We start from the raw sequence: 17,859 nt of genomic DNA, 5'->3' as shown, positions 1-17,859 counted from the left end.
GGCCAAGTAAGAGTATTTGGACTGAAGGCACACCGGTCCAAGCTTCCTGACGGTGCGCAACGTCTCAAGGGTCGGAACCTGTTGTTCGTCTCTCTCTTCTATTTTTAGTTACATTTTGCGGTATGGGCACGTTGATATATGCGTCTTTGTGTGTCAATGATTTTATGATTACACATATAACATGCAAAAAATTGCTCACATTATTTGGAACATTGAAGCTTCAAGAATGGTCATGCTTCTAATCCTCAGGGGAATGCAATGTCAAAGACGTAATAAACATCAATCATTCCAGACGCTTGTGATGATTTATTTTCACTGCAGTCCTCTTTCATCCTCCGCATTTTGCTACCTTCGTTTATGCATATGTATGTAGATTTATATTTTTAGCAGTGAAAATAACGAATATTTTTCTAGTAATAGCGAATGTCTTCATAAATGGTCATGTAGGACTAAAATGTTTGTTTGTTACAATTGTTTTCTCTTGGAATTTTGTTGGGTGACGCTCACTGAGAAAATGATATCTGTATGATTCATTTTCATTCGTTGCCAGGATTCATGCGGAAATAATGCCGTCCTTTTAATCTTATTATAGGCTCCATAATTAATCTTAGTTAGCATATAAATAACCCGATATTTTTACACGGTGAGAAATCACGCATGTGGTGCAATTCGAAAATACAGGACCTTATGCAAGAAGATTAAGGAGGAGGGAGGAGGAGGAGTAGCAGATATTAAGAGCGACACTGCGTCCCTTCTGCCACATGAAGGTGTCTCCGAAGAATGAAATTCGAGATAATGGGGCGACAGGTGGGGCGTCCCGAAAGGTGGAGCTATCTCCCATGGTGCCGGTGCCAGCCATGAGAGACCCCCGTGGTTTTATTTCAGGGAAGGAGTTATAGTTATATGGGGAGGGGGGCGGGGGTGTGAGTGGGTCACACACAGGCTGCGGAGGGGGCTGCGGGTTGTTAAGTACGTCTTGGCCCTCAGGTGCCAGTTGTCATCACAATGGGAGAAAGGTGACATTGAAAGACAGGTTGCAAGTAGCTTTCATTCCTCCACACCCGACTTGGTCCAGTTTGCTTGTCTCCGTGATTATTATTATTATTATTATTATTAGTATTATTATTATTATTATTATTATTATTATTATTATTATTATTATAATATTTTCTTGCAAAGACATTATGACACAGTCCATCTGGCTGTCTACCTGATTGCCCCAGGTAAAAATTACAGGGTATTTATTTAATAGAGAAAAAAAACAAACTTGGTTTTCATTTCTATATTCATCAGAATTGGAAGAGCAACTGCTTGATTTCATGTAATCATCATGCGAAATGCGCCTCTTTTCAATAAGGATGTCTAAATTATCTCTCCTGCAGTTGCTGTCTTTTAACTTCACATGCATTTAAAATACTTGTGAATTTTTTTTCTCCTTTATTTTTAATTTCTTGGCAGACAAAAGCGTAAAGAAAAAATGCAATTTTGATGTACCCTTTCATCTGTATTTTCACGTACCATCTTGAGGACCAGCTACGTGGTATAACATTTTTTGAGCGTTGCTACTCTCTCTCTCTCTCTCTCTCTCTCTCTCTCTCTCTCTCTCTCTCTCTCTCTCTCTCTCTCTCTCTCTCATCACTGTCTCGATTTGTCAATTAGATTTGACTCTAGTATAAAATCCTCTAATGAGGTAATGATTGTAAAACCAAAAAAATTTCTTTTTTGGGAAAGATGGTTTTAAATGACAAATATATACAAAAATAAATTAATGTAACGGAGAAGTACCTAAGAATCCATCCGTTTTATATTTCTATGGAGCCTTCTTAACGCGATTTTTTAAAGAATTCTGGTACATGTATACTTTTTTATTTGTTCCATTCCAGGTATATCGTTTGAAAAGTTAGATATTTGTAGAGGGAGAGAGAGAGTCTGTGTGTGTGTGTTTGAGAGAGAGAGAGAGAGAGATTTGCGAGTAAATGCATGCTTAGCGTTTAACTAGGAGGGGGAATGAGTTAGTGTGTCCAATTATAGTATATTAGTAATTTAGCATGTTTACAACGAGGTAGACAGTGACATATTGGCCTAATCAAACGAAGAGAAGAGAAATCTTGGTGTCATGTTGATGAAAGCGGTGGGAGGCGAGGGCGAGGGTGGGGGGGGGGAGCAAGCGGGACGCCATGGTAACCTCCCTTCCCAACCCCTCACTACGCCTTTGCATCGTGGTCTCGTCTGCAGTAATCTGTTTTCTATTCCAGATGAACGTTTTTAAATAGATAGAAAAGAGAAAAAATCATTGGAATTGATTCCATACCATATAATCAATATATTGTGCCTTTTTTCCGTAATTAACTCAGAAACACAAAGTGTTGTAAATCATTTCTTTGTCCCTCGAAGGCGTCATTGAGCATTATTCATTCCTTGTCAGACCTTACAACGACCAGTCTCTAAGGCCTCGGGAGTGAACGGCTATTCACAGTGTCGACGTCAGCCAGTGGGCGTTAGTGGTGGTAGCAGTGGTGGTGAAGGTGTGGGTGTGCTCTCATTGGGCCGTTTAAAGTGGGTATGCGGGCGTAGTGAAGTGTGATGGTTGTGATGGTAGTGGCTCCAAAGGTAGCCTCCTTGGGCGTGTGATGCCTGTACCACCGCCCGCCGCGCTTGCCAGTGGGACGTGGGGCGTGGTGGAGGAGGGGTGTGCCTTGCGGTGGGCGGCCCTGCCGGGGGTGGAGGAGAAGTGCCAAGGGCGCGTTGATCCTCATGTGCTGGTGGTCGCTACGTGGTGGCGGGGACGTCATGCGTGAGATCGGCGCTAGTGGCCGCTGCAACGGTGGTCCGGCGGCGCCCCGTGAACAAGGGGGAGGCGTTGTGGGCGATGGAGGAGGAGGTGGGGGAGGAGGAGGGGTGGCTGGGGATGACCCGGAGGAGACCACCCCGCTCACCCTCATTTCGGTGGAGCCCCCTGACAAAGACCTGACGGATATCAACAATCTCCTCGACGACATCCACAAGCTCGGAGGAAGGGGCGACAGCATTCCCCTGAGATCGTTCACGCCCGGCCCTGACACGGAGGGCGCCGCGCCCCCTCTCCGCCACACCCCCATCTCACAAGCGCGACCTTCAAGAAGTCGGAAAACCAGTGTGTCGTCCGGAGAGGAAATCATTGAAGTGGATAGAAGTGCTGCTGCTCAGGTAAGGGTCCGCCTTCGGAAGAAATTAGTTCCATTCAGTAAATCAAGTTTTATGACGTTCCTTTAGGCTTTGATCATTATGTCACGATGTCGGATCACGCCTCATATACACTTCAGTAATTTCATTAACCTGAGTTGTTTTTCAGAGCATCAAAAGTGCATTCGAAGGAAACAAGTGGTGAGCTGCAGAAATAATCATCATATTTAATTGACTTTTTTTTGGCTATATGCACAGTAACAGGCCTAAATCGACCTACCTAGCGTATCATCTTCAGTATGCTTATTTTGATGAAGATAATTATCATGCCCTTAAACAATTCCGTTAGATATGTCGTATAGAGATAGTTTTGCATACATTTGAAAGCGAAGTCATAGTTTATACAGAAATTTTATTAAAAAAATACATAATATACATATGTATATGTGTATGTGTGTAAATATGTATTATTTGAATATATTATATATGTATATTTTCATAAATAACATAAGTAATTTTTTATATCATAATTTTTACTCGACAGTTGTTGAGGAGCTCTAAAGCTTTCAGAATCCTAGATCAATATGAGTTATTTGTAATGGTACAGTATCAGTAGCCATGTTCCTCAAATAAATATCTTATTGAGTAGGATGAAAATTCTGCCAAAGCAGTTTTTGAAAATTCTGCCAAAGCAGTTTTTTTCTCATTCTTTACAGTCACGTTTTTAGAATTACTAACGATTTTTATGCCATAAAAATAGCTACTGAGAACATATAAATCAGAAAACCAATTCTTCAAACGCTTGATGTTGTCAGTTCTAACTTTAGACACCAGCTTTGAAGGCCATGGAATACCTGTTTTGCAGTGATGACGTGTTAATTAAAGAGACGAATGGCTTTGTGGGACCGTAGAAATTGATAAACGATTGGCATACCTCAGGCGTAAGTTTATTTGAATGTCAGAAAATAGCCTTGTCCTCGAATACTATTGGATAATGAAGCTAGAAATTATTCATAGTTTTCAGTCTTGAATCCATATGGATTAACGGAAAATTTTCATGGCTTAAAATAAAACAGTTGTAGAAATGTAACTTTGGGGAAACATTAGTTCGTTTTTCGTTTGTTGCGGGAGGTCATCGTTAAATCTTAAGAGTATAACTCATAATATATATTTGTAATGAATATCCAGTGATAAAGACTTGTTTTGTAGTATGAAACGAGTAATAGCCAAACAATAATGCGATATACCGGTGGTCAGTAAGATGATCCTATTTCTAAACTCCCTAATTAATTAAGCTGAATGTTGTCGGTAAATATTCTTAGGTTAAGCATGGTTTTACGGTTCTTAACTCATGTTGATTGAGCTCTCAGTTAAACTTTGATAGAAATCTAATTTTGTATTTTTATATATCCATAGGTTCAGTTTATTATTATTATTTTAGAAATGTCTGTGAACAAAACTACTCTTGTTACTATCTATAATCTTAGTTCAGTAAGAATTTTCCCACTAAAAAATTTTCTTCTATGATTGTTTAGTTACTTGCCCTGTTACTACACTTGTGGAGAATAATTTATCATTTAGATTGATACATCATTTATTGTTTATCTATATTTCTGGGTACCTTTTATGTTAAATTGCAACAACACTTCTTTGAAGAACAGTATTTACTAGTAAACGATAAATTTAGAAGCCTCATTGTATTGTTAAGAAGTAGAGTCATAGAAATATAAGAATGATGTTAATTAATGAAAATACATTTTATTTAATTAAACGATTTACGAAATAAACGCAAGGTAGATTAAAATTCACCAAATATTATACACGAATCCCTACAGAAAAGTCCACATACTTATATATATAATATATACACACACACACACATATATATATATATATATATATATATATATATATATATATATATATTATATATATATATATATATATATATATATATATATATATATATATATATATATATATATATATATAATTATATCTCATATATCATATATGGACCGTTTGATATGCGTTTTGTTTATATTCACAGGAGGCTCTTTTATAATTTTTTTCTATCCCGAGTTGGTTTTTATATTTAATAGTGATATTATTCTAGTTATTTATAATTCTTTATATATTTATACTTACTGTGCATATAACTCTCCATTGGGTTGTTATTGATTATAGACCTTGGTTAAGAATGGCCATGGAATTTGTGAGAATTATTACAATGACAGTGACATACCGTCAGTGCAAATGTATTCTAGGTCACTGTAAATAGAGGTAAAGGTATGCCACACATGTCGTTGGCTGCAAGGACTCATTTTTCTTTATTGAGTGCCTCTCGAAGAATAATTATTCATATACATATCCTCCCAATGGCTGGATCTAAAATATCAGAGTTGAAGGTTGTCTTTATTCTACTGCTTAATGTTGCAAATACATAATATGTAAAATATTATATACATATACATATGTGTGGTTATAGATATGTAGTTTTATATATATATATATATATATATATATATATATATATATATATATATATATATATATATATATATGTATGTATATATATATATATAATATTTATACATATTAAAATGTATTTGCAATATTAAGCAGTAGAATAAAGACAACCCTCATCTCTGATATTTTAGAGCCATTGGGAGGATATGTACGGTATATGAATAATTATTCTTCGACAGGCACTCAATAAAGAAAAATGAGTCCTTGCAGCCATCGACATGTGTGGCATACCTTTACCTCTATTTACAGTGACCTAGAATACATTTGCACTGACGGTATGTCACTGTCATTATAATAATTCTCACAAATTCCATGGCCATTCTTAACCAAGGTCTATGATCAATAACAACCCAATGGAGAGTTATATGCACGTTAAGTATAAATATATACAGACTTATGAATAACTAGAATAGTATGACTATTAAATATGAAAAAAAGCAAATCGGGATAAAAAAAAAACTTTATAGAAGAGCCTCCTGGAAATATAAACAAAAATATCAAACGGCCCTTATGTGATATAAATTTATATAGATATATATATATATATATATATATATATATATATATATATATATATATATATATATATATATATATATTTTTTCTCTCTAGGCATTCATGTATAGTATTTGGTGAAGTTTAGTTTACCTTGTGTTTATTCCGTAAATCCTTTAATTAAACAAAATGTATTTTATCGTTTGCTAGTAAATACTGTCCTTCAAAGAAGTGGTGTTGCAATTTAACACAAAAGGTATCCAGAAATATAAATAAACAATAGAGGTTGTATCAATCTAAATGATAAAATATACTCCACTAGCGTAGTAACAGGACAGGTAACTAAACAATCATAGTGGGAAAATTCTTACTGAACTAAGATTATAGATAGTAACAAGAGTAGTTTTCTTCACAGACATTTCTAAAATGATAATAATAAATTGGACCTATGGATAAATAAAGATACAAAAGTAGATTTCTATCAAAGTTTAACTGAAAGTGCAATCAAAATGAGTTAAGAACCGTAAAACCATGCTTAACCTAAGAATATTTACCGACAACATTCAACTTAATTAATTAGGGAGTTTAGAAATAGGATCATCTTACAGACGGCGCGTATATCGCATTATTGTTTGGCTGTTACTCGTTTCATACTACAAAACCAGTCTTTATCACTGGATATTCACTGCAAATATATACTAATGAGTTATACTCTTAAGATTTAACAATGACCTCCCGCAACAAACTGAGAACGAATTAATGTTTCCCCAAAGTTACATTTCTACAACTGTTTTATTTTAAGCCATGGAAAAATTTCCGTTAATCCATATGGATTCATGACTGAAAACTATGAATAATTTCTAGCTTCATTATCCAATAGTATTCGAGGACAATGCTATTCTCTGACATTCAAATAAACTTATGTCTGAGGTATGCCAATCGTTTATCAATTTCTACGGTCCCACAAAGCCATTCGTCTCCTTAATTAACACGTCATCGCTGCAAAAACACACACATATAATATACATACGTACATATACATACATACATACATACATACATACATACATACATATGCTTATGCTTATATATATATATATATATATATATATATATATATATATATATATATATATATATATATATATATATACATACATTAAATTATAAATATAAACATAATTAGTTGGTTATCCTAGTTTTATTTGGGGTTAGCAAAGACAGTCAGAATTTATGAATAACGTTAGACATTCTTCTCTTTGCTACCTTGGATGCCTCATGCCTCACTTTGCTCACCTTAAAAATGTTATCTCTACATTTTTCTTCTCTTGTAGAAAGATAAAGATGACGTGATGCTTCTTTTTGGAATGTGATGATATAGATCACTGTGCCTTGTCTAGCCGTCAGGGAGACAGGGAGCGTTTTTTTTTTTTTATATGTCCAAGTCAGCTTCATGTGCGTTTACTTTGTCTTGTGTTATTAATGTTTTTCTCTTCCTCCCGTCGCTTTCTTGAAGGTTATACCCCTTTTCTGATGTGTAATATATCGGTCTTCCTTAGAAACTGTAACCCAGTTTGATCATGAAACAAAGTTTTCAAGCGGAACGGAACGACAATTCTGTTGTCGACGGATGAACTTGTTTACCGACTTTGCCTTTGTGCTATTAATAGTTTTCTCAGTGTATTTCTCTTTCATTACTTTTATAGTGTTCTCGTGTCCCCATCGCTGTCCCTATGATAAGGGATCGGTTGCTGTGCTGCATCTTCTTTTCCAAATCCTCCCTCACTTTATCGCTCCTTCAAATCTTTTGCGCCCCCCGCCCCTTTGACTTATCCAAGCAAACCCTCTTCGCGCTTTCCTCTTCACTTGAAGAAGTAATCTTGTCTGGCATGATTCTCATCTCTTTGGCAAATATTACTTACTCTTATAAATCTCCAATGATCTGATCGGGTTAGGTCCATATCTACTTTTTGAAAGTGAAGGTGACAATATATATATATCCCAGACGTTACTCACCTGAGCAACTTTTCCAATATATATGAGGTACTTGGAACACTTTCCTCATATGTGTAGAGGTTCGTCTGCTCTTGCTCTACTTGAGAAAGTTGGGTCAAACTCTTTCTTTTCGAATGTCTTTGAAGCCTCTTACGAACACATACGTTTACAAATAATTTCCTTATTTGAGGCATATACATTGTGTACAATAGCGCACACCCCAATAAAAGTTACATGCTCGCATGCACATATATATATATATATTATATATATATATATATTATATATATATATATATATATATATATATATATATATATATATATATATATATATATATATACTTATAAAGTGTTTTGTGTTTTGAGTGGTTGTCAGTCACACATCTCTGGTAGGAGAACCGAGGTCCACCACAGCAAGTTTTTTTTTTTTTTTTTGGGGGCAGGGGGGCGCACTTCAGCCTTTTCCTGGAGGATATATTTGTCCCCTTTTTACCTATGCAGTGCATTACGTGCCTTTCAGGTAGTCAGCTGTGATGGGTCACAACCAGGGTATATGTGTGTGTTTTTTCAACAATGAACGGTTCTCACTGTTTTTTGACACCTAAACTGATGAATCAATGATGAACCCTTTGTGCAGTGAAATTTCCAGAGCATTATCTATTTCATACACTTACAGCACACACAAAGCTCCTCACCAGCATGTGAAACCACCTTAAACACACACTGCGCCATTTACCCCATCTTGCATATGCTGTCACACTCCCTTCCTTTCCAGTATCTCTTTCGCACCATTAATCCCAACCCATTTAGGCCTTTCTGTCCGCTTCCTTCCTAATACTTTAATCTTGTATTGTTCACTTGGCGAGCCTATCATTCCCGATTCTCTCCACAAGACCAGACCGTCTCAAAACATTCTCCCATTGGCTTTTTTTTTTCTACCCTTTATCTCCATATATCTCGCCAGTTATTTTGATGCTACATATACTACACACAACTGTTCATCTGAATTGCTGTAACCTTTTTTTTTAATTTAACTTCCACACTTGACTTTAATTAAAGAGAGTTGGCTCAACAATTCCTTTATACATTCCAAACTTGGCTTCTGCAGACAACTCAGGCCTCTTCTATATCTTTTGTACACACCCTTGCTCTTTTTTGTATCACTTATTCAGTTTGCTCACCTTTACTCTTACCGTACCATTATCTGTTATATTTATTCCCAGATGCTCACTCCATTCGACTGATTCCATTTTCTCATTATTCAAATTAACTTTCATATCTCCACCCTCCTAGTTTCTGTTTACCATCTTAAAAAGCAAATGGCTTACTACACACACAAAACAATGCTCAACACCTTCTAAAAACATTTATTCTCAACTTTGTCCTCTTTCAGACTCTGAAAAACCGTTTTACCAGTACTTGCATGGTCTTTTCACTATCTCTGATCAGTACTACATCATTTACGTACATTAATCCTTTAATAATCCAGTCACAATTCATTTTCTTGTCTCACAATTTTGCCGTTACATATACGGAGTTTTCTCCCTAATTAACTATTTGTGTGTATTTACGTTCTTGTAGAACAATTTATTTTCTCTTGTTCTTGTTCACTATATTTTTTGCTAATAGCCTTCTTTGCATCCCCTTCAAATTTTATCTTGGTTACCATCTATCATCTTTTATTCATATACTTGGTTTTCTCTTCAGTCATGCAGTTGCACCTCAGGAATTCTCAATTTTATCTCCACCCAACCTTTCATTTCCTTATCACACCACCTGATCCTTTTATTCTGTCACCAACCATTCTGTACCCACAAACACTCCCCACTATCCCTCTGACCCCACATTAGATTTTTATAGAATAGACTCTCCATCTACTCGTTCAGCACAGTATATTGCCCACAATTCGTTCACGTTCTCCTTTTACTCTCTTTTCACCACCTTCGTATCAAACTCACTTGTCTTAATTACTGCAGTCACATTTCCACCGTTTCTCTTGAATTTCAACATGTATATATATCTCAAAATTCGTTTCGACTTATGATGATCAGATATACCTCCGGCCAATCCTCTTTCATGTTTTCCATTTTAACTTCCTCTCTCTCTCTCTCTCTCTCTCTCTCTCTCTCTCTCTCTCTCTCTCTCTCTCTCTCTCTCTATATATCTCTATATATATATATATATATATATATATATATATATATATATATATATATATATATATATATATATATATATATATATATAGACTATTTATATCACCGTATATATATATATATATATATATATATATATATATATATATATATATGTATGTATACATATCAACTAATATATACGGTAACATATATGAAAATATTTATAAACACACATTATTTCCCCTCTTTGGAACGCTAATCGTGCATTTACCTGCAAATCTCTCTCTCTCTCTCTCTCTCTCTCTCTCTCTCTCTCTCTCTCTCTCTCTCTCTCTCTCTCTCTCTCTCTCTCTCTCTCTACTAACGCCAACTTTAAAAGACTGGTGTCAGCAGAAACTGCCTTACCAAAGATGTGCTTTCGTTTTGTGTATCATTCATACACTGAAGCGAAGCAAAATGTATTTACAGAGAGAGTACCTGTTGCATAACGTAATCCTTTAGAGTTAATTGAAGAGATGGATTAAAGCTCAGACCCCCTTTTGACCCCTCCCCCCTTCTATCTAGTGTCAATATTGGACAGCAAACACGCAGAGTTTTTCGCTTACCAACTGCTTGCTATTCGCCAGCGAAAATCTGGTTGCAGAGTAGAAGGTCTTATGACTGGGAAAAATTGGCTGATTTTTCTTCAAGCATATCATGTTCCGGGCTAAACAAGGTATATATATAATAAAACGGATGTTATGTTTTAACGTTCCTTGCCTATGTCGGTTTAATTTCATAGTATTAAAGTAATATTATAAAATAACCGCATTTCATTCTAAAGTATCTTTGCAAAGTATGAAGAAAATACTCGCACTTGGGATTATAAGGTTAAAACTGTAATATACACTATCCCGTTTTTCTGCATTGATGAAGGTATGTTATTATAACAGCCTGGGCTACGAAGAGTGCTCTTGATAAAGCTTTTATTAAAACATAGTAAGAAAAATTAGTTTTTATCCAACAAAATATAAATATATATATATATATATATATATATATATATATATATATATATATATATATATATATATATATATATATATATATATATATATATATATATATATGATGAGAGAGAGAGAGGGGCTCCCCCCTCTCTCTCTCTCTCTCTCTCTATGCATGTGTGTGTATGTATATATATGTATATATATATATATATATATATATATATATATATATATATATATATATATATATATATATATATATATATATATTAATGTATATTTATATATGTGTGTGGTGTGTGTTATAATTATTTACTACAAATTACATGACGGTTTTGAATATTCATCCCATTATTCCCTCCCTCCCCTTTGTTTTTAATCCCGTCACCTGTCTGATGATCCCGTGAAGTTGGAAATTTTTGTTCATAGTCGCCGAAAGATTAGGGTACATACTAAAAAAAAAATGCTGTTGCTGTTCTCTCTCTCTCTCTCTCTCTCTCTCTTCTCTCTCTCTCTCTCTCTCTCTCTCTCTCTCCATTGTTGAGTACAAACATAAGAGTTATATATGATACAATAAAAATGTGAAATCCATGGATTTCATGAAATCCCTAGGGAATTTTTTAAATGAACAACTCTCTTAGGAACATTCGATCCCCGAGAGCTAGTACTAAACACTGCGAAACAGTGATTCATCTACACTTTCGCCGTGTTAGTACTAGCCCCTGGGTGGTTAAATGTATTTCGCTGTGTTGAGTACTAGCCCGGGGTTGGGGGGGGATCAAATGTCCCTAGTGCATTTGATCTGCCAGGGGTTAGTATTAAACACGGCAAAACTGTGCAGATGAATCACTGTTTCGCGGTGTTTGGTACTAGCCCTCGGGGATCAAATGTTCCTAATTGAATTCCCTAGGGATTTCGTGAAATCCACGATTTCATATATTTACTTCCAGATTGATAGATAGATAGATATTGGAAGTAAAGTGAAAGTAACCCTATTTTTAATTAATGCCTTTCGTCAGGACTTAATGAAGTTTACAAGAAGTGTATTCTAAATTGTGGCAAGTGTGATCTATAGAAACATAGGGCGATTCTAGTTGTGGACGAGTAGTTCTGCTCAGTTAATGATGAAGGCTTGAATGTGTTCGTTAAAGAGGTGGGGAGTGATATTTGAATTTTGCCGCGTGGTTGCATTTGGAAAAGCCCTGAACTGTGCTGCCACTGCGAAAGACTGGCAGATGCAATTTTCATTTCTCTCTAGTTCTGTAACCCCAGCAGGTATGCTTATCTTTAGCTATAATTGCATGCAAATGCCTAACATTTACTTGGAATCTTATTTTGATAAAGTTTTAGATTGAATACATTTTTAAAACGGTAAAGTTGTGCAGTTCAAAACTCGGCAGCTTACAATCATTAATTGCCATGAGTTGCATGACGGTTAATAATTTTATTCGCTTTTGAATCATTATCGGCCACTTTGAAGCCGTTGAGTTTTCGAAACAGATGAAGGTAATATTTTCTTTCCGTTTCGTAACAAGTAAGGAACGGGATTTGGCAGGCAATCAGTAATGACAAGGGAAAATGACTGCCTACGCTTTTTATTATATCTTGAGGCATTGTTTACTTATTAACCTGAAGTCGATGTTTTTCCTCTAACGATAGCAATTGGTCGTTTCCTTACCGTATTTATGCTGTTCATCCGCGGTTTTGATTTGATTTCTCTGAAGGATTGAATAAATTAATAGGAAATATGAATGAATACTCTTATGAACATTTTGAAAAGTGGGTTTTGTTAGTATTTTGTCTCTCAGTGACTTTTTACTCCATGAAGATTGATACACAGGATACCACTCCAAAACAACAGCAGCTTAACATATTGGAAAAGAGGGAGAAATCTATAGAACATGTTATCTCTCCGACTCCCTTTTAACAGGATTAATATTATACACATGAGTAGTAAGGGGAGCAGTAATATTCAGCGGCTTTTGACTGAAACCCTTCATTAAAACCATCTCCATTTCTCATCCTTTTCCACTTTCAACATTTTCACTGATGTTTTTATATTTTTGAGAAATCGTACAATTTTGTATTATAATTTTTCCGTCTCTATGTCTTATATGTGTGTTTCATATCTCAAAAACAAGGTTACTCAAATTAATATGGTGATCAATTTAGAATCTGTGTTCCTTATTGCAAGGATAATTTCATCTTTTTTTCTATTTGACTAGTTCTAACCTTTCATTGAAATTTGCTACGTAACTTCATTCACGAAATATGAAGCAGTGATCAAATTAAACACGGAATACAGTGGTACACATTACCTGCTTGGAAATATTTTAATTGTGTGAGGAATTCTGTTTATCGTGATGTGAGTCGGTGCTAAATTTGTAACCTTGAAGCTTGAATTACAATATTGTTACATATGTCTCGTGATCGAAATGACGTCAGGCAAACGTTGTACATGCATGAAGTTTATCAGTGGTGAATGATGAACGAGAGGGGAATGGAGTTGGGGGGTTGTGGGGGGGGGGCGATAAAGCCACTTAAGGTGCAAATGTCTCGTTTCACGGTCTGTGAGTGTCGTATTAAAAGTTCTGTCCGTTGCTTTGCAAGCTTCAGTACTTATATGGATTTTAAAAGAAGGACCTGAAGTAGAAATAAGAGTCTTTGGAATGTTTAAATAGTACTTTTGTGCCATAGTTGTAGTTATATGTTAAATAGTGGCTATTTTGAGTAAGTAGTCTCGATAATTTATTGTTTATAGACGTTTAAGGGAAGAATCACTTAATTATTCTAGCCCAAGTTGTATCCAATTATTCCATGATATTTAAATAATTATGCAGACCCCGAATCAATTTCGGACGTTAAGCATCGTTTTTGTAGGATATGTAAAAACAAATGTCGAGGAGAAATGCCAACCATTTCAGTCTTGAAAATTCGGAATCGTAGTACGTACAGAGGACGAGATTAAAACCGCTCCTTGCAGTGAAGGGATATTCAGCTCAAAATACGTATCAGCCTTTTAAAATTATTGTGAATCTACTTTTCGTGAGACGTAGGCTAAGGTAAAAAATTAATAGGTCAGTAAGAAACACAGGTAGAACAGGTTTCGAGTTAAGTTATGGACTATAAATGTGCATGCGAGAAAGTATATCATCTCCATCTCCATTTTTATAAGGTCACATTCCGAAAGTTATAAACCCAACTTCAGGAAACTTATTCACGTATTGCTATTGAATGCCCAGCCAGTACCCTAGATGAGAGTATGGTTTTAAAAAAAATTGAGGGACTGAAACGTTATGTTATAGTAGTTTGAATCTTTTTATAGCTATTTTCATCATTTTGAAATCTTCCATCAGACAGTATATACAGAGTATGCGTTCACCAAATACTGGCTGAATATCTTAACCCATCCAAATGGGATGTATCCCCTAAAGGCATTTTATTTCTTTTACGTTTTTCTTTGCAAGTAACAGACAGCTGCTCTGTAAGCAACATCGAAAAATAAAACTGGATTGCGACCCATCTTTCTCAGCCATTCATATTCAAAACGGTACTCTCTCTCTCTCTCTCTCTCTCTCTCTCTCTCTCTCTCTCTCTCTCTCTCTCTCTCTCTCTAGTTGCCCAATACAATTCGATAGATTAGTTCCTCATCGGACGGTGGCTATCGTTCTCAGCTAGCACTCTGCTGGGCTCGCGTTCGATTCTCCGACCGGCCAATGAAGAATTAGAGGAAGTTCTTTCTGGTGATAGAAATTCATTTCTCGTTATAATGCGGTTCGGATTCCACAATAAGCTGTAGGCCCCGTTGCTAGGTAACCAGTTGGTTCTTAGCCACGTAAAATAAATCTAATCCTTCGGGCCAGCCCTAGGAGAGCTGTTAATCAGCTCAGTGGTCTGGTCAAACTAAGGCATACTTATGTAAAATTTCATCTGAAATAAGCAATTGTTCACGTTTCGGTAATTAAGTCCGTGGTTACTTCCTTAACCGTATAGCTTTCTGAGTTATTCTCAGTGCCCTGTTATGTCACGTTGATGCTAGGAATATTTTTTTATCAAATAATAATGAATATAGTATCAGCGGTAGTATTGCTTGTTATCTTAGAAGATCTAAGCAACTGCCATATAGACTCTCAAGTGTTAGTGTCAAGGCAGCTTCATATACTGGAGATATTGAACCACTATGTAATCTGTTGCTTAACTACAGAATTTAGCTAATTCTATTATATTAATGGATTTTGGAGGCTCAAACATGAAATAATGGCAGTGCAAAATGCATATAATGTAAACATTCCTTAAAACGTCTTATTTATCATTAACGTACGGATTTCGTAGTATGTGGTAATCTTATTTATATTTAAAAATGAAACTTGGACTTATAGTTTCAATAGTAAGGTGATTTAAATACTAAATTGTGCTAAATATAAAAGGAAACATATTTAGATTATTGCTCTCTCTCTCTCTCTCTCTCTCTCTCTCTCTCTCTCTCTCTCTCTCTCTCTCTCTAAAGGATCATGCGAACATACATAAAAACATCTGTTGCTTATTGATAACCAGTTGTTCCCCATTTACTAAAAGTTGAGGATCGTTCGCAAAATATCCATCTAAACATAGAGAAGTATGTGGAAGCTATAAAAATGCTGGCCCGCATGCCAATACGTATGGCGACGGTAATTTCAAGGTGTTGTCGTGTAAAATATGTGGGTGGTTGGTAATAGCTCCTTGTCATATCGAAGTCTTAAAAAATGGCAAATCCAATGACCTCGAGACCTTTGTATATAATTTAATCTTCTTATTTGTACAAAATATGTGAAGTAGAAAATTAAGTTATCCTCTTTTTTTTGTATCATAATGGCCGTGTCTTCCATTTACTTCTTGTGTTTATTTTTTCTCGCGTCTCTGTGTTACATCGGCACACTTGGCGGTAAAGCTGCGAGGCGGAGGTTTTACTGTCAACTTGTCAAACAAATGCATGTTAATGCGAGTCAGGTGACCGCTCTGTTTTTCTTTTCCTCACATTTCAGTGAAATGGACAACTGCAGGCTCTCTTGCCGCCAGGAGTGTGAATCAGGTTGAACGTTTTACTTTGTTATTCTGTTTTGTATGCTCTTGGCAAAAATATCTTAACCGTATAAAATTCCCTCCGTTAACTAATGTCTACTGTATTGTTTTTGCAAATTTTACTGTCTTCACCGTCAGAAGGAGTTGTTTTTGTTTCCAGAATTTTGTTTTCTTAAAATGTTGTGATTAATTGCTATCTTTCTCCCTGTTTAAGTGGTTTAACAATTTCATCTTTCCACGACCCACCTTACAGTCTAGAAGGTGAATCATTTTAGATATTCCATGAAATTTTGTCGTTGATAATGATTTCAAGCGTTCTTGAACACGACCGTGGAAATAATATCGAAAACCAGAGGTTATTTACAGTAGAATACAAAAAAACCATAACATCTCCAATTTTCAACAGTAGTGTTTTTGGAATAGTCTGCAACTTCATTACTATGATAATTCTATTAATAATAAAACGAAAGTATATCTATATACATTTTTTCTTTATCATTGCTGATGGTAAAGAAGTCTTTAGTTGAGACTCTGCGTCGTACATCGCTGTGCCAGATTCTGAGAGGAAATCTGTTAATATTTTGCATGTTGGATTGATAAATATATATCCATGGAAACAGACGTTGAGGGGAAAGCCTTCGCTAGCATTATTGCTAGTAAAACTTATTGAAAAGAGGGGAATACTAAATAACAAGCTTGCCAGCAATATACGTGCCTGCAATTGTTTCTTAAATAAGATCGGCCTTGTGTATGAATGTTAACGGGGAAGAGAGCAAGAATTATCAAATGAAGTTCGTTTGTGGCAGTATCTTGCTGGGTCAAATGTTTTTACATTACGAGTCTGATTTTTTATGATAGACAGTTTTGAAGTAACTTCTCATTACGATTATTTACCTGCATCATTTTTATTCAAATAATCTTGTACTATAAGTTGATTTACAAACTTGATTTTAGTGGCAGGTGATAGATTTACATGACCACAGAATGATTGATTTTTGTAAGTTTCCATGGGAAAATTAGACTTTTCCCCTTAATATTAGGTATTTTGCCTCGATCAGCTTAATTAAAGCACATACATACTTCCAAAAATCAGTAAGATCTCATTCCTGGTTGGCGTTAGTGTGATGGTGTACGATCTATTTACTGGAATAGTCTAACGAGTATGACCATGATAACAACTTCTGATTTCGCCGGTGCAATATATTGTGTGCCGTGGTGGAGTGGATTATCTCATTTATGGAATGAGTAAACTGTGATCTCAGCAGCAAAGGTCATGGTCACAGGTGTAAGGCGGGAAGCCACGAACTAGACGTTGGGAGACTAAAGAAATCGAAGTTGAAGCATTTTTAGAGATCGTTATTTAATGCAATGTACTTGGTATTTTAAGCTACAGTAGAAAGACAAAATCTTCACAAATTACATCATTACAAGTAACTGAAAATACATGGAAAGATATTAAGAAATTACACAGAATTGCGAGCTGTAAATCAT

At 35.5% G+C, this 17,859-nt stretch overlaps 1 protein-coding gene across 1 annotated transcript in view; it reads left to right on the top strand.

Annotated features, from left to right (window-relative positions):
• LOC136829224 (RNA-binding protein MEX3D-like) overlaps positions 1-17,859 on the top strand; it is a 261,260-nt gene that overhangs the window by 157,456 nt on the left and 85,945 nt on the right. Inside the window, exon 2 of the mRNA XM_067087525.1 lies at positions 2,256-3,186. Coding sequence (XP_066943626.1) covers positions 2,755-3,186 — 432 coding nt within the window. The 5' untranslated portion in view covers positions 2,256-2,754. The remainder of the gene's footprint in view (positions 1-2,255; positions 3,187-17,859) is intronic.

The sequence above is a fragment of the Macrobrachium rosenbergii genome, chromosome 44 (genome assembly GCF_040412425.1).
Source record: "Macrobrachium rosenbergii isolate ZJJX-2024 chromosome 44, ASM4041242v1, whole genome shotgun sequence".
Taxonomy (NCBI): Eukaryota; Metazoa; Arthropoda; class Malacostraca; order Decapoda; family Palaemonidae; genus Macrobrachium; species Macrobrachium rosenbergii.
This window is presented reverse-complemented; position numbering and strand designations above follow the sequence as displayed.